Genomic DNA, 18,874 nt, shown 5'->3' on the forward strand with positions numbered 1-18,874 from the left:
ATTGGCTATAGAATCTCTAGTACAGTACTGAATAAAAGTAGTAAGAGAGGACAGCTTTCCATTTTTTCTGATCCTGAAGGGAAAACCATCAGTCTTTAATGCCATTAGCTTTTAAGTTTTACATTGTTATCCTTTAGCAGGATGAGGAAATTCCCCTCTAGCCTAATTTTGTTTGTTGTTTTTATCATGATTGATTGATTTGATTGTTTTGTTTCAGTTAAGATGAAAATACAGACTTTTTCCTTTATTCTGTTCTATTAATTGATCTTCAGATATTAGGCCAGGTTTGCATTCTGGGAGAAATTCTGCATGATCATGATACATAATCTTTTTATTTCTTTTAATGCTCCTGGATTCAGTTTGCTAATATTGTATTAAGGAATTTTGTGTCTACAATCATAATCTAGTTACTGGCCTTATAAAATACTCTGGGAAGTGTTCCCCTCAGCTCTGTTTTCTGAAAGAGTTTATGAAAGATTGGTATTATTTCTTTTTTATAATTTGATAGGATTCACCAGTGAAGCATTTTAAACCTAGGGGCTTTTGGGGGTGACCGTTTTCAATTTCTGATTAAATCTTTTGTTATAGATCTATCCTAGTTTTTCTATTTGTTAATTCATTTTGGTAATTTGTGTCTTTTACACTATCTGTCCATTTCATGTATATTGCAGATTTGATGGCATAGCGTTGCTCATGGTATTTCCTTACAATCCTTTTCATTTCTTCTTTTTTTAAGATATTTATTTATTTATTTATTTATTTATTAGAGCGAGAGAGAGCGAGCGAGCATGCATGAGCAGGGGAAAGGGCAAAGGGAGAGAAAATCTGAAGCACACTCTGCACCATGCGCGGAGTCTGCCATGGGACTTAGTCTCAGGACCACAAGATTAAAACTTGAGCTGAAACCATGAGGTGGACACTTAACGAACTAAGCTGCCCAGGCACCCCATGATCCTCTTCATTTCTATAGGATTGGCTGTGATGTTTGTTTATTTCTTGTTTGTAATTTGTGTCGTCTTTCTTCTTGTCTTGGTCAGTCTAGCTAAACGTTTATCAGTTTTATTACTCTTTTTTAAAGATTGAACATTTGGTTTCATTAACATTTTTAATTTTTTTTGCTTAATCTTTTTTATTTCCTTCTTTCTGATTGCTGTAATTTTAATTTATTCATCTCTTTCTAGTTTCTTAAGATAGAAACTCAGGTTACTAATCTTATATTCTTCTTCCTTAGCTAGAATTTTAAGCTGTGAATTTCCCACAAAGCAGTGCTTTCACGACATCCCAGGACTGTTGATATGCTGTATTTTAATTCTTATTCTGTATAAATTATTTCCTTATTTCTTTATTGTGATTTCTTCTTTGATGCATGGCTTATTAATATTAAATCTTTTATTTTCAGATATTTGGAGGTTTCCGTTAATTTCTCTTCTTAATTCTAATTTAATTTTATTGTGGTTACTAAATATACTTTGAAGGATTTCAGTCATTCCACATTTAATGGGACTTAGTTTTCCCCAACTAACTGAATCATTGAAAAAAACAATTTCTGTGCCAGAAAGCCATAGATTTCTCCTGTTTTAGAGAAAGGTTAATAACTTTCTATGACTAAATGCATCTTATTTATTTTTGGTTGATTATCAGAAAACTAAAATGATTGTTTTTGTCTTAGTTGTTTCTTGGGGGGAGAACATTTACCAACCACTTAACTCTCCCATTGCCTCATCTTCATTTCTTTTTTTTTTTTTTCCTTTAAGATTTTATTTATTTATTTGACAGAGAGAGATCACAAGTAGGCAGAGAGGCAGGCAGGGAGAGAGAGGAGGAAGCATGCTCTCCTCGGAGCAGAGAGCCTGATGTGCGGCTTGATGCCAGGATCCTGGGAATCATGACCTGAGCTGAAGGGAGAGGCTTTAACCCACTGAGCCACCAGGCACCCCGCCTCATCTTCATTTCTGAAAGATATTTTCTCTTGGTATGGAATTTTAGGTTGAAATTTTTTGTTTTTTTAGGACTTTTAAAGGAATTGATTCACTCACTGTGGTTTCCTTGTTTCTAACTAGAAAGAAATTTTATATATAAGATTATATACAAAGGCTCTGCCTAGCTAGGTTCCTGTGCCAGTACTGCTACCTGGCAGGCAACAATCTGGTGCAGTCTTAAGAATTACCTTCTTTGTCTTTTTTTTTTTTAAGATTTTATTTATTTTTTATTTATTTCAAAGAGACCAAAGTGGGGTATGAAGAGGGAGAAGCAGCCTCCCCGCTGAGCAGGGAGGGAGCCCAACACAGGGCTCTATCATAGGAGGGTGAGCCACGATCAGACACTGACTGAGCCACCCAAGTGCTCACAAGTATAACCTTTATTTGTCTTAAGAATTACCTTATTAGGGGTGCCAGGATGGCTCAGTGGGTTAAAGCCTCTGCTTTCGGCTCAGGTCATGATCCCAGGGTCCTGGGATTGAGCCCTGCATCAGGCTCTCCACCCAGCAGGGAGCCTGCTTCCCCCCCGCCTGCCTCTCTGCCTACTTGTGATCTCTAACAAATAAATTAATAAAATCTTTAAAAAAAGAATTACCTTATTACCTCTCAAAGTTTACTTTCCTTCTCTGCCATTTAAACACCATTATTTTATGTTTTATGCAGTTTTTTAAGTGGAAACTTAAATTCTGTCCATCATGACTCAGCCATGCAGTCTTGAGTGCAGAATATGTTTTATTACTGTTTTACTTTGGTCTTTCAGCACTAAAATAATGTGGTTTGTGTTTTAGAGATTCACCCTTATTGAGTCTTGCCGAAGTATCAACCTGTTATCCTCATAGAAACGACAATTTTTAAATTTTCTGTTACCTTACTGCTTTTTTTTTTTTAATGAGGCCTTAAATAATCTAGTGTTGGATCTGTCACAGCTTACTTTTGATACATTAAAATTTCAGCTGCTCATAACAGGATTGCAAACAGTTGAGAATGTGACCTGCCTTCCAGAGTTATTAGTAGAGATACCAATCATTGATTTTTCCAGAAGTATTACTTAATATACTGATTAAGGGACGATGTTACTGCATATACATACTAGAGATGTTGTGCAGTGATGGCACTTTAACACTCCGAGTTTTACCTGCCACCTTAATGTCAAATAAATACTGAATATTAATCTATACACTGCTAGATGTAACTACTCATTTATAGGAAATATGAAAAATAGAAGAGCCTTTTATTTGACTCAGTCTTCATGGTATTGTTTTAGTCCAGAATGTGATAAATCATACAGCCTGTAATTGACCCAGTTCCTTTAACAAGTAAATGGCATATAGTAAGAACAAGTGGATATAAAAATAGAATTTAAAATATTGGTTATGAAAAACATATTCACGATAAATACATAGGTAAATATTTAGTGAACAAGATACACTCTTAGACTGTTGAAGGAACATGTAGTGAATTAGAATATAATATTGAGGAATTAAGCCAGGCAAAGGAAATATGTAAAAATGTTTCTAATACATGGGGGATTGTTTGAGAGGCTTCAGAAGTCCTTCACATAGGATTTCAAAAGAAAAGAGAAGTATTGGAAAATAGTATGATTGAGATAACTGAAATTTTATAAAATTGGTTTAAAAAATAGAATTGTCAGATTGGAAAGACTTACTAAGTGTTGAGGGTAAGAAAAATATTTCATGTCTAACCATAATCAGAGTACATAACACCAAAGATTATGAGAAAGTCTTAAAAGCTACCAAAAATGAAGGAGTGTCTGTTATTTCAGTGATGGTGAAGAGTTAAAAAGTTATTAGGCCTTAAGAATGAATAATGGAGGGCGCCTGGGTGGCTCAGTGGGTTAAGGCCTCTGCCTGCGGCTCAGGTCATGATCCCAGGGTCCTGGGATCAAGCCCCACATCGGGCTCTCTGCTCTGCGGGGAGCCTGCTTCCTCCTTTCTCTCTCTCTGCCTGCCTCTGTGCCTGCTTGTGATCTCTGTCGAATAAATAAATAAAAATCTTAAAAAAAAAAAGAATGAATAATGGAAAAGGAGGTAACTTAGGAAAGATTTCAACAATTTTGAAAAAATGAAAAGTGGATGTCTGTTGTTTTCTAGTGGTCTTTCATTTTATACTATGATGAAACATTTTAGAATAATATCTTCAGAGCAATTCTTACACAATACTGTGGTATGATTTATTCTGAGCAAATGGCCATTTTTTAAATGTAGTTGTCTTCCTAATATTTCATTTTTGACCTAACCTGTATGTCAGATTGATAGTTAAAATGTGATATAAGTTAAAGATATTGTTCTTTAAAATGTAATGTATTCTTGACATTCAACTTTAATCTTATGCCTAAACTTCTGTTAATAGTAAAATATTAAGGAGTTATGCAGGGTAGTAGACAGCCATGTCACCTGCTCTATATGAGTCTCAGTGATGCAATGCTTTTCTGTGTATTTTTGTCACTATTTTCACTAATAGATAATGCAGCAAAATTGAGATGGAAAACATTTCCAACTTTTTATTATAAAGCTATTACATTTCTAGTGCATTTTAAGTAACTCTGATCATCCTGAAATAATTAAGTAAAAGATACAGATTTAACTAGCAAACAGGAAAGTTTCAGCTTTTCAGGTCTTTTAAACATTGCTGCCTCATAGAAGCCTTCTTTGACCCCATCTTGTCCCTCCCATCAATTTATGTGCTTCTGTGTTCCCTGTACTGTCCTTTACTAACGTTTAACATTTGCTAAAGGTGATAATTATTTTAATCATCTTTCTGTAAGTTAAGATCTTTATTCTTAAGTTCTTGTTTTCAGTCTAATAAAGGACACAGTGTATCTTTTCACTAGTTCTTCAGCTGTTCTTTTCTCTCTTGGGCTATTGTTTTTTTATTCTCTCTAGTTCTGTTTTGGAAAATATAATTTTTTTAGCCAAATATTAGTGACAGAGAATTGGTTGAGACATGAATTCATTTTGTGCTAAACTTTAGATAGCAGCCTTCCTGGCACTTGTAATTGTTTCTCACTCTAGAGCTCTCGTGAGATTCCTTGTACATGAGGGATAATTTTAAGTGTCAAAACGCCCATATTAGCCAAGAGTTATTCTCCAAAATTTATATTGCAGTCATTTTAATTTAGTCTACTTCCTTACTGAGAAAGCATCTGTAAGAGTAGTACAAGAAACATTTCACTAAAATTCACTAGAGTTAAATTTCATTTTGTTGTAAGCAGAAAATAATTTGAATTCCATCTGCCAGGAAAGTAATCCAAAATGAAAATTTAAAGTCCAGATATTAAATTAAAGGGTCACATCTCCCAAAAAGGTACACTAACTCTGAGGATCAGTAAATTAGATAAGTTTTTCATAGAATGAACATAATCATTTTTTATGCTATAAAATAGAGTTACAACAAAGGATGAATTACCACAGAACTATTATTTTCTAGGTTTTCTTTTTCTTTTTGAGTTCAAAAGTAGTGTATCCTGACTTCAATCTTAGTTATTCATTTCAAGGCCCATACACTAGAATTAGGAAAATAAGTTCATCTTATGATTGCCTTTATACCTTCCCCTGTTGTACTTTTTTCCCCCTACTTTAATCCTTGCTTTGAAAACTCCCAGATATCTACAGGTTAAACATTACTTTTCTAAATGTACTGAGGCTGGTGGAAATAGAGATTAAGGTGTTAAAAAGAAATTTTATATGAAAATCAAGGTTTAGAAGAATATTTCAGAACATACTGCATTTTTATTTTACACTTCATCTACTGAAATAGACTCTTACTTCATAGAGGGCAGAAAAGCTATATCTGGTAATAAAAGGATATTACAGAACTAACACCACAGGAGCTTGAAAGAATAATCATTGTTTGTATTTAGAGCAAAATGAAGGCAGTATAAGCATAGAGATGACCACAGATACGTAGATACTGATGCACTTGAACTCTTTGGACTAAGGAAGAACTCATTCATGGACCACACCAGAAGTTTAGTTATTGGTATGGGTCTTTAATAATAGTAGAAAGTAATAATATCTTTTGGTATGTAACAAATTACTACAAAATTTGGCAAAACAAAACAACAGTTACTACCTCATAATTTCTATGGGTTGGGAGTTTAGGAACAGCCTACCTAGGTGTTTTTAGCATAAGTTATCCCATTGGATTGCAGTCAAGACTTTGGTCCAGACTACAGGCCTTTAAAAGTTTGTATAGGGTTGGAGTACTTGCTTGTAAGATGCCTTACTCACATGGCTGTTGGTAGAAGACCCCAGTTACTCACGATGTGGAGTTCTCTATAGGGCAGCTGAGGACTCAGGACATGGCTTCGAGAGAGTGCTCCAAGAGAGAGAACAAAGCACAAGTCACAGTCTCTTATTTGACCTAACCTCAAGAGTCAAAAATCCATCATTTCTACCACATCATGTTTGTTAGAAACAAATTACTAAGTACTCCCACATTTTAAAAAAATAAGAATTTGTCTCCATAAAAACTATTAATAAAGAGTGCGTGGACATATTTTAAAGCTACCACAAAGGAGTTCTACTTTTATGTATTATCTTTGATTACATAATATAATTACCTGTAGAGAATGATTAATCTCACAGGACTGTATCAAAAGCAAAGTGGGTTGGAGTTTTAGAATCTAAACAGGAGACAAATTACCTAGGGATTTTTAATAGTAGCAGAATGTGTTATCTGACCACATTCAGTCAAATTGTAAATCTAGAAGGAATACTAAAAATTTTAAAGTTAAGGTGGGAGGGGTCAGACTAGCATCTGAAACAAAGAATATGATTCCAAAAAAGACAAATTTTATCAGAATGTTGGCAGTGCATACAGAGAGGATCTGTGTTCTAAGAGCAGAGCCTTTAAAAGTCTAGTAAACAAGATTAAAAGTCATTAGAAATTAGGCTTAGACATAGAGGTGATTATAAAATAAAAGATTTTGAACAGTATTTCTCTACTGAAAGCTAAGCCTTTATATTCTCTGGCCTTAGGAATTAGACACTCAATAATCTCAATTCCAATAGTAATGGTATTTGTAATGGTAATATCAGTGGTAATGAGTAGAATGATTGAACTGTCTTTATATGCACTTACTATAGTTAGTAGTCTCTGTAGGTTTGTTTTGTTTTTGTTTTTGTTTTTGTTTTTGTTTTTGTTTTAAATGTTTTATTTATTTGCCAGAGAGTGAGTGTGCGTGCACAAGCAGGGAGAGCAGCAGACAGAGGGAGGAGCAGGGTTGCCACTAAGCAAGGAGCCCAATTCCAGGATTGATCCCAGGACTCTGGGACCTGAGCTGAAGGCAGACGCTTAATTGACGGAGCCACCTAGTCAGTTAATAAAAGGAAAAATATGGAAATTACTTCAATGTCTGCCAGTGAGAGAATATATAAGTGGTTTATAATTTCTCTGTATGCAGATAGGAAAACTGAACATCAGTTAAAATTAATGGCTCTGGAGCTATATAAATCAGACTGTATGAATTGCAAAACATGGTTTGTGAAAACAAGTTGGAGAGGATATCTACAGACATTATTTATGTAAAGTTTTAAAATATGTATAACTGTACATAAGAAGTTCAAGCATAAAGGTACAGAAGACAGTGGTAGCCATTGAACCAAGAATAGTCCTATGCTCTTTGGGAGGGAGATGTGTCAGTAAGAGGTATACAGGAAGTTTCAACTATAATATTTTATTTCTTAACTGAATAGTGGATACACATATATTCATTATATTGTCTTCTGTATATTCAATGTTATAATCGTCTAGGAACATTCTTTCACAGTTGTAGTAAAGCAATTTTTTCTGCTGCATTATCTGTAAATGATTAGATTGATGACACTTAAGAGATTATAATTGTAAACATTTATGGAAGATTTAGTAGGTGCTAGGCATAGTTCTAAGTATTTTACTTTTATTACGTGATTTCATCTCTGTGAGCACTAGGCTAGGTACAGTTTTATTCCATATATTATTCCGTATATTATTATTAACAAAATCTAAGAAAGGGAAGTAACTTGCCTAAAGCTACACAGCTTGTAATTAGTTGAACTAGGATTTGAACTTAGTATGTTTTGCTCCAGAGCCATTAGCCTCGATGCTGTAGAATCTCTCCCTAAGAAGAAGGTATTGGGGTGCCTGTGTGGTTCAATCAGTTTAAGCCTCTAACTCTTGATGGACTTCTGCATCAGGCTCCCTGCTTCTCCCTCTTCCTCTGCTGCTCCCCCTGCTTGTGCTCTCTCACTCTCTGTCAAATAAATTTAAAAAAAAAAAAAAGCTTCTGACTCTTGATTTCAGCTTAGGTCATGATCTCAGGGTCATGAGATTGAGCCGTTCATCAGGTTCCATGCGCTTTAAAAAAAAAAAAGTATTAAAAAATGTAAGAAATCTAAAAATTGTGATTTAGTAGTATGACTTTGAAAATTCCTTACATTTTTATTCTTGAGCAATGACAGGGACTTAGAAGAAACTGAGATTTTATTATTAGAAATATTAGAGGATTAAATACCAGAATGCTAGCGCCTTACCTATTTTGTCACAAAAGAGAAACTAAGAAAAGCTCCTTAAATTAACATTAAAATTCTAGCTAAATTATTGCCAGATTAACAATTTAATTGACAGATGATTGCCTTATATAAATTGGAGAGTTAAGAATTACCTAAAATTTTAAATCATTTATGTATGGTAAATCAGAAACCTTGAAGATCCATCTACAAAAGGAAGTTAAGATTTAACACCATATTTAATACGATTTTTTAAAAGCTAAATAACCAGTTGAAAGATCAGGTAAAAATAATAAAATTGTATTTGTTCATGTTTCACAGATTTTAGAATAAGAAAATCATCCAAGGAGGGTTATATTAGATGCTTATAGTGAGACGAAAAGCCATCTGGGCATGGTGCCAAAAATCTGACTTTTGGTACATTTCACAGTATAGTCACCAAGATTGTTCCCATTGTGACTAAATGTGAATTATTAGTATAATTACTTTGAGGTTTTCATTTTGTAACTGTTGTATATTCTCAAATATAAGCTTCTGTCATTTTCCCCTGCAGATACTTATTTGTGTTCTGGTCATATTTTCTCTTAATTCGGTAGATGTATACTAACTTAAATTCACAATTAGAGAAACAATTTTTAAGTTCTGTGTTATTCTGTGGTATGGTGGTATGCTGATTTCCTCAGATTTAACATGTTTGTTGACTCCATAATAGTTGGGAGTCTTTCAGAAAGCTCCAAGTACCATTTCCTACTCCAGTGAAAATAAAGTGAAAGATTATTTCCAGAATTGTTTTTCAGTGTGATACTGATAATTTTTATTTTATAGAAAACATCTAGGGGCACCTGGGTGGCTCAGTCGGTTAAGCGTCTGCCTTTGGCTCAGGTCATGATCCCAACATCCTGGGATCAAGCCCTGCATCAGGCTCCCTACTCACCAGGGAGACTGCTGCTCCCTCTTCTCTGCCCCTCTTCCTTGCTTGTGTTCTCTGTCTCAAATAAATAAATAAAATCTTAAAAAAGAAAACATGTAAAAGAAGATACTCAAATTGTAGGACTTTTGAGAGTATATTGGATATAATATTTATTACTTGCTGAAAATTAGTATGAAGTACATTCTAGTTTGGGATGTTAATCTGAGGTTTGGTTTTTTTGTTGTTGTTGTTGTTGTTGTTTTGTTTTGTTTTCTCCTCTAGTGATGCTATTGCTGAGATTAGAGCCATTTGTATTGAAGAAATTGGAGTATGGATGAAAATGTATAGTGATGCCTTCCTAAATGACAGTTACCTAAAATATGTTGGCTGGACTCTTCATGATAGGGTAAGTTACTCTCTTCCAGACTTTCATAAAAGATATGCTTGTACAAGGTACTAGAATGCTAGGAATTAAGATGGCAGTGGTTGGTTTTTTAGGACTTGTAATAATAATGGAAAATTTAAGATGATACACTTGAATAACGATTCATTTGATAGCCATGACAAAACTTGAGACATTGGCCCACATGAAAACTTTGTCTTACTTAGTTGTAATACTGTCTTAAACCAGGTTGACAACATGGTACATCTAAAGTTTTAAGAGATTATAGCATCCTAAGAAACTAATTATAATCCTTTTCTAGTTTGGAATCAAAAGGAATTCTTTGTTTCTCTTAATATGTAACAATAAAACTTTTCTTTTGAATTTATTAAGGCCATACCACAGTAGAGTGTTTTATCAGAGTTGAATAGATTTATTCGACTTTAAAATATTTGATCTAAAAATCTTTTTATTTCTATGCCTTTAGAAAAGGTTCTGATTTTAAAAGGAATCCCACATTATCAAATCCTGAATAAGTAATCCTCAAAATAACCAAGGGTAGGAGTGAAAATTATTGGAATTTTTATATTGAATGACCTGACATTCTATTACTTATTACTTGAATTGCCAGATATTCACAAATACAGAAATACTACAGTCCATTTTAAACTGTTATCATCTATTATTTGAATTGTTAGAAGTATCATAGCTATTAGAAGACATTTTTTAATGCACTTAGATCATTAGACTTTTAAGTCAATTTTGGTAATATTCTAAGACTTATTTTCTATGTATCACTGTTAACAGCCTGTAGAGCATTTATTTTTTAAATAGCCCCATGATGGGGCACCTGAGTGGCTCAGTCGGTTGAGTATCTGACTCTTGATTTCGGCTGGGGTCATGATCTCAGGGTTGTGAGAAGGAAACCCCTGTCAGCCTCAGTGCTAGGCAGGGACTCTGCTTGAGATTCTCTCTCTCCCCTGACCTCTGCCCCTTCTCTCAGTCCCCCTCACGAGCACACCCTCTCTCCCTAAAATTAATAAACAAATCTTTCTAAAATAAATAGCAGCATGCTAAGTATTATCAAAGACATTTTGAAAACCACAAAATTACATATATTATAATAAAACAGCCCTTGGGAATTTTACAGGCCATTTTTGCTGTAAGAGTTCAGAGTATAGGGGCACCTGAGTGGCTCAGTGGGGTAAGGGCCTCTGCCTTCAGCTCAGGTCATGATTCCAGGGTCCTGGGATCGAGCCCCACATCGGGCTCTCTGCTCAGCAGGGAGCCTGCTTCCTTCCTCTCTCTCTGCCTCTCTGCCTACTGTGATCTCTGTCTGTCAAATAAATAAATAAATAAAATCTTAAAAAAAAAGAGTTCAGAGTATAGAGAGATCATCACAAGTTGGCTGTTTAACTTCACAATTATTTTTTATTTTTTCAGTGTTCCAAGATTCACTGTTTATGCACCACACACAGTACTCAATGCAATACTTACCCTCCTTAATACCGACCACCAGGCTAACCCATTCCCCCAGCCCCCTGCCTTCCAAAACCCTCAGATTGTTTGAGTCCATAGTCTCTCGTGCTTCATCTCCCCCTCTGATTTACCCCAATTCACTTTTCCTTTCCTTCTCCTAATGTCCTCCATGGTATTCCTTTTGCTCCACAAGTAAGTGAAACCATATCATAATGTCTCCTTATTTCACTCAGCATCATCTCCTCCGGTCCCATCCACGTTGACACAAAAGTTGGGTATTCATCCTCTGATGGAGGCGTAATATTCCATTGTGTATATGGACCAAATCTTCTCTATCCATTCGTCTGTTGAAGGGCATCTTGGCTCTTTCTACAGTTTGGCAATTGTGGCTGTTGCTGCTATGGACATTGTGGTACAAATGGCCGTTCTTTTCACTGTATCTGTATCTTTGGGATAAATACCCAGTAGTGCAATTGCAGGGTCATAGGGAAGCTCTATTTTTAATTTCTCAAGGAATCTCCACACTGTTCTCCAAAGTGGCTACACCAACTTGGATTCCCACCAACAGTGTAAGAGGGTTCCCCTTTCTCCACATCTTCTCCAACACTTGTTTCCTGTCTTGCTAATTTTGGCCATTCTAACTGGTGTAAGGTGGTATCTCAGTGAGGTTTTGATTTGAATTTCCCTGATGGCTAATGATGATGAACATTTTTTCATGTGTCTGTTAGCCATTTGTTTGTCTTCTTTGGAGAAGTGTCTGTTCATGTCTTCTGCCTATTTTTTGACGTGATTATCTGTTTTGGGGGGGTTGAGTTTGTGAAGTTCTTTATATAGATTTTGGATATCAGCCCTTTGTCTATAGTGTCATTTGCATATGTCTTCTCCCATTCCGTGGGTTCCCTCTTTGTTTTGTTGACGTTTCCTTTGCTGTGCAGAAGCTTTTGATCTTGATGAAGTCCCAAAAGTTCATTTTCACTTCTGTTTCCTTTGCCTTTGGAGACATGTCTTAAAAGAAGTTGCTGTGTCTGATGTCAAAGATTACTGGCTATGTTCTCCTCTAGGATTTTGATAGATTCCTGCCTCACATTGAGGTCTTCTATCCTTTTCAAGTTTATCTTTATGAATTTTTTTAACAAATTGACTCTGCTGACCAACCATTCTTCTATACATAGCTGTCCAATTTTCCCAGTACCATTTATTGAAGAGACCGTCTTTTTTCAACACTGGGTACTTTTTCCTGCTTTGTCGAAGATTATTTGACCATAGAGTTGAGAGTCCATATCTGGACTTTGTTCTGTTCCACTAGTCTAAGTGTCTGTTTCTGTGCCAGTACCATGCTGTCTTGGTGATCATAGCTTTGTAATAAAGCTTGAAATCAGGCAATGTGATGCCCCCAGTTTTGTTTTTCTTTTTCAACATTCCCTTAGTGATTTGAGGTCTTTTCTGGTTCCATACAAATTTTAGGATTGTTTGCTCCAGCATTTTGAAAAATGCCAGTGGAATTTTGATCAGGATGCCATTGAAAGTATAGATTGCTCTAGCCAGTATAGACATTTTTAACAACGTTTATTCTTCCAATCCGTGAGCATGGACTGCTTTTCCATCTTTTTGTGTCTTCTTCAATTTCTTTCATGAGTGTTCTGTAGTTCTTCGAGTACAGATCCTTTATTACCTCTTTGGTTAGGATTATTCCCAGGTTATCTTATGGTTCTTGGTGGTATAGTAAATGGAATCGATTCTCTAATTTCCCTTTCTATATTTTCATTTTTAGTGTATAAGAAAGCAACTGATTTCTGTGCATTGGTTTTGTATCCTGCCACATTATGAATTGCTGTATGAGTTCTAATAGTTTGGGGTGGAGTCTTCTGGGTTTTCCATTTTAAGTATCATGTTATCTGTGAAGAGAGAGGGTTTGATTTCTTCTTTGCCAATTGGAATATGGTTTGTTTCTGTTTGTTGTCTGATTGCTATTGCTAGGACTTCTAGTACTATATGTGGTGAGAGTGGGCATCCTTGTCGTGTTCCTGATCTCAGTGGGAAGGCTCTCAGCTTTTCCCCATCGAGAATGATACTGTGGGTTTTTCATAGATAGATTTATGAAGTTGAGGAATGTTCCCTCTATCCCTATACTTTGAAGAGTTTTAATCAGGAACGGATGCTCTATCTTGTCAAATGCTTTTTCTGAATCAGTTGAGAGAACCATGTGGTCTTCTCTCTTCTCTTATTGATTTCTTCTGTCACACTGATTGATTTGTGAATGTTGAACCACCCTTGCATCCCCAGGATAAATCCCAGCTGGTCATGGGGGATAATCTTTTTAATGTACTGTTGGATCCTGTTAGCTAGGATCTTGTTGAGTATCTTGGCATCCATATTCATCAGGTTTAGGGATCGGGGTAATACTGGCTTCATAAAAGAGTCTGCAGATTTTCCTTCTGTTTCTATTTTTTTTTTTTTAAGATTTTATTTATTTATTTGACAGAGAGCGATCACAAGTAGGCAGAGAGGCAGGCAGAGAGAGTGAGAGGGAAGCAGGCTCCCCACTGAGCAGAGAGCCCGATGCGGGACTCGATCCTAGGACCCTGAGATCATGACCCGAGCCGAAGGCAGCGGCTTAACCCACTGAGCCACCCAGGCGCCCTCTGTTTCTATTTTTTGAAACAGCTTCAGGAGAATAAATATTATTTCTTCTTTGAATGTTTGTTAGAATTCCCCAAGGAATCCATCAGGTCTTGAGGTCTTGTTTTTTGGGAGGTTTTTGATCACTGCTTCAATCCTATTACTAGATATCAGTCTATTCATGTCAGTTTCTTCCTGTTTCAGTCTTGGAAGTTTATATGTTTCCAGGAATACATTAATTTCTTCTTGGTTGCTTAGCATATTGGCATATAGCTGTTGATAATAATTTCTGATGATTGTTTCTATTTCCTTGGTGTCAGTCACGATCTTTCCCCTTTCATTCATGATTTTATTAATTTGGGTCCTCTCTCTTTCTTTTGGATTAGTTTGGCCAGTGTTTTATCGATCTTACTAATTCCTTTAAAGAACCAGCTTCTAGTTTCATTGATGTATTCTACTGTAGCTCTAGTTTGTAATTCATTGATCTCTGTCCTAATCTTAATTATTCCCTTCTTGTGCGTGGGGTTGGCTTAATCTGTTGTTGATTTTACAGTTCCTTAAGGTGTAAAGAGAGTTGGTGTATTCAGGATTTTTCAGTTTTTTTGCGTGACGCTTGAATGGCTGTCTATTTCCCCCTTAGGACTGCTTTTGCTGTATCCCATAGGTTTTGGACCGAAGTGTCTTCATTCTCATTTGTTTCCATGAATTGTTTAAGTTCTTCCTTGATTTCCTGGTTGATCCAAACATTCTTGAGCAGGATGGTCTTTAGCTTCCAAGTGTTTGAATTCCTTCCAAAGTTTTTCTTGCGATTGAGTTCCAGTTTCAAAGCATTGTGGTCTGAGAATATGCAAGGAATAACCTCGGTCTTTTGTTATCCGTTGAACCCTGATTTGTGACCCAGTATGTGGTCTATTCTGAGAAAGTTCCATGTGCACTTGAGAAGAATAAGTATTCTGTCTGGTCCAATGTGTCCTTCAAAGCTCTGGTTTCTTTGTTGATTTTCTGCTTAGAAGATCTGTCTGTTGCTGAGAGTAGCATGTTAAGATCCCCTACAATTAATGTATTCATATCAGTATACTCTTTATTTTTATTAACAGGTGGCTTGTTTAGTTGGCTGCTCCCATATTGGAGGCATAAGTATTTATAATTGCTAGATCTTCTTGGTGGATAAACCCTTTAAGAATGATGTAGTGTCCTTTTGTATCTCTGACTTAAGTGTTTAGCTTAAAATCTAGTTTATCTGGTATGAGAATCACTACCCTATCTTTCTTTTGAGGCCCGTTGGCCTGAAAGATGGTTCTTCATCCCCTCACTTTCAGTCTGGGTGTATCTTTAGGTTCAAAATGCGTCTGTTGTAGACAGCATATGAACGGGTCCTGTCATTTTATCCAGTCTGCAACCCTGTGCTGTTTATGGCAGCATTTAGGCCGTTCACGTTGAGAGTGATTATTTAAAGATAAGTCTTTATGGATATCATGTTGCCTGTGAAGTCCTTGTTTCTATAGATTGTCTATGTAGATTTCTATTCTTTGTCATTCTTGGATTCTTCTTCTTACTTATTTTTAATTAATGATTAAAAGGGGCTCTTAATCCCATACTTAATTTGGAGGAATAGTCAGTTGGTACATAGTGAATTTTTTCCTGAATATTTATCTTTCCTAGCATTTCAAAATTATTTTCTCTACACTAATAAACCCCAAGCATAATCCTAGGTTTTCTTTTTCTAATCCTCATGTGGAAATCGGGACTTGCAGAGCAAAGCCTCATCTCAGGTTTATACAATTAAATTTTATACATTGTGAGAGAAAGAATTACACAGCATGTCCTTACAGGTGTACACACATGGCTAAATCAACAAGACAAACTTTTTAGTAGGAATACATCTAAAGTTGTGCATTTTATTCCCCAGCTCTACCCTACCCACTACTTCCTCTGGGAAAAACACTTTTTTTTGGTGGCTTACCAAGAAACAAACCAACATTATTTTAAAATAAATCATTAAACTCTGTAAAAGCTTTCTGTCCAGATAAAGGAAGAAGGAGGGAGGTTTTATTTAGTGTTGATAAAATGATAAAAGGATACTGTTTTCAGTAAAATGTTTTTTTAAACCTCTTTTACAATCTCCCATTACTTAATTTGGAAAAGCTATAATCATTAAGCCCTTCTCAGCTTTCCTTTCTGTCATTCTAATATCACTGTAATCTTATACTATTTTTTTTTCCCTGAGGAGTGTAGTCATTTGCTTTTTCTTCTTTTAATCATCAGTTTGAAACTGCTTATTCTATAGGCCATGGCCTGTGCCTTCATACTGTCCTGTGTCTTTTCAAATGAGCTGATAAAATTCCTGTCTTTTTTCTAAAGTTTACATTGTAATTGTAAATTGCATTTTTTTCAGTTTTATGGAGATACAATTGACATACATAACATTGTAGTAGTTTAAGGTGTACAACAAGGATTTGATACTCCTGTGTCTTGATTTTAGAATATCAGTCTACCCTTCTCACTAAGACATTTTTTGATACTGCCAGTTTATATAAATTTTTATATGTTTTAGTCAGTAGAAAGACAGCAATTTCTAACAACTAAAGGAGTTATTTTTTAGAAATTCAGTTTGTCTTTATGTTAACCAAAACTTATTTCTAAATTCTCTACCCATTGGTTTTTGGTTCTTTCATTGTTGGTGACACAGAATAGGTCTAATTTAAACACAATAATAGTAATCTCTGTGTTCTAGACTAAATATCTTAGTTTTTTTATTATTTATGCTCATGACACTAGATTACCGTTCTCTTTCCTTTATAGTTTGTTGCTATTGCTCTGTATTGCTTTCACTTTTCACTTGGCTTAGGTGTATAGTTCTACTTTTTAAATTTTCATTTATTTGTGGGGGGGCAGAGGAAGAGAGAGACTCTTAAGCAGGCTCCACACCCAGCATGGAGCCCGACACAGGGATCGGTCTTAGAGCCCTGAGATCATGACCTGAGCCGAAATTACAAGTTGGACACTTAATGGACTGAGCCACCCAGGCGCCCCCAGTCCTTCTACTTTCTTATATGTCCTTGATTCCTCATATCAAAATCTCTTAGAGCTTGGGTGGGGTTTATTTTCTGTTAGTCCACCCCATTTCATCTTCTCTGTGTTGACTTATCCCATATCCTGTTTCTTTCAAGTTCCCTAAAACCGTTTTAGCTCTGTATTTGCCAAGCAAATGATACCTGATGCCTATCATCAGAGGTAGAAGTTCTAACATTTGTGCCCACTCAATCTTGATATCAGGTTCACCGAGGAAAACACAACACAGTCAAGCACTGGATGACACAGTACTTTACTCATCTACGATAGGGCAGAGCAAGACTGGTTTCACTAGTGGGCATTGGTCCCCCAGGGCCAGCAGTCAACACAGGACACTTTCCCTGCATGCACCTCTCTTATGCTACAGAGCTAAGGACCTTGTCCCCTCCCCTCAGGAGATAGATTTAGTAGTGAGTTTGGCCAGGTGCCATATGACTTAAAATATGTGAGCAGGACAAGAGAGCCCACACTGAGTCTGAAATAGGAAACATATTCCCACACAAGGCAGTTACCCCAGCCATGAATGCAAAGGCTCATTTCTTGATAATGAAATGTTCCAGTCCCATAGCCCATTCTTAGCAGCCAGGTAGAAGTCAAAAAGACTGTATATAAAAGACTGCCTTTCCCAACAGTCCATACCTCACCCCTGCTTGGCCCCTGCAGTGGTAGATAAAGCATATCAAATCCTGTAGGACCATTGCCCACCCCAAACTTGGAGCCAGAATTGGGTCCAGTAGGGTCCTTGAACAACCTATATGGATGTGGATTTCTCATAAAACTTCCCTGTCATTTGGATGGCACTTCACCAGGATGATTAAGAGAGCCAGACCCAGGAGAATGATTAGGCTTCTTTTGAGAATTATCTTCAAGTAGGAACCTCAGGTGTCTGGAGTAAGCCAACTAAAAAGGTTAAAAACTGAGTCTGAGGGGATTGTGAATGTACTGCTAATAACCATCCCACCTGTGTGTGGGTATTTACCAGCTCATATTTTAACTTACCTGAATTGTTGACATACACAGCAGAAAATGCTGGCAGTCACACAAACATCACCCTCTTCTGCCACCATATGATTGAGGGCTGTCTATCACCATGTAGGCTGATGAGTTCACTGAGTCTTCTTGATCTTGTATGGCTTAGACAGTAGCATTAACTACTTCTGCCATGGTTAAGGACATAATGCCATTTTTTCTAGGTTATATACCATTTTTTCTAGGGTCCGTACACCTATACCCAGTATTTGAATTTGGATAATTGAATGAAACCAGTGGTTAATTTGTCTTCCTGGGAGAGAACTGTGTACCACTCTGTAGTGTGTTAACAAAGTGGGTCCTTTCCACCCCTCTGTGCAGTTCTTGACATGGATAATGAGGCAATAAAATCTTTCCCTTGGAGGTGTAAATTTTGTTGTCCATTAGAGTCCACAGAGAAATATATAACCCAGAGGGATGCAGGTGACATCTGCCAGGGATTTGTTCTCATAATACTAGTTCTCATAATACTAGTTCAGTTATATACAGTCCCAGCCTGCTTTTGCGTTGTGATTGCAGAGAGAGAAAAGTTATGTATTGGACTTCCAATTCCAGAATGTCCGTATAGATCAGTAATAACCATTCTGGTACAGGGGTCTTTTTCTGTCACATCATAGATAATATTAAAGCAGGAGACTCGAGTATGCCTGCATCTGGATCTGTATTGAAGGACTCACCTGGTGATTTGACCCATTGATAGCTTGAGGAACATCTGAGTTGTTGTGTATTAATCATGTCCATTACAGTGGGAGTGTAGGATAAGAGGAACTTTATTCGGAATGACAAATCCAGCATTGGTTAAGTTTGCCTTCATTCACTATGGATGTACTGATTTTTTTCAAGGTGTTGTTATACCAGGCATTCTGTAGAAGAGGATACTGTAGAAATGAGAAGA

The 18,874-nt window shown here is 36.3% G+C and overlaps 1 protein-coding gene across 3 annotated transcripts in view; it reads left to right on the top strand.

The window, feature by feature from the left end:
- The window catches only part of STAG1 (stromal antigen 1), a 425,489-nt gene that overhangs the window by 293,164 nt on the left and 113,451 nt on the right, over nt 1-18,874 (top strand). For all 3 annotated transcript variants that reach the window (XM_032869634.1, XM_032869636.1, XM_032869635.1), the window contains one exon: nt 9,681-9,804. In XM_032869634.1, the coding sequence (XP_032725525.1) occupies nt 9,681-9,804 (124 nt within the window). The remainder of the gene's footprint in view (nt 1-9,680; nt 9,805-18,874) is intronic.

The sequence above is a fragment of the Lontra canadensis genome, unplaced genomic scaffold (genome assembly GCF_010015895.1).
Source record: "Lontra canadensis isolate GAN:19392208 unplaced genomic scaffold, GSC_riverotter_1.0 scaffold38, whole genome shotgun sequence".
Lineage (NCBI taxonomy): Eukaryota > Metazoa > Chordata > Mammalia > Carnivora > Mustelidae > Lontra > Lontra canadensis.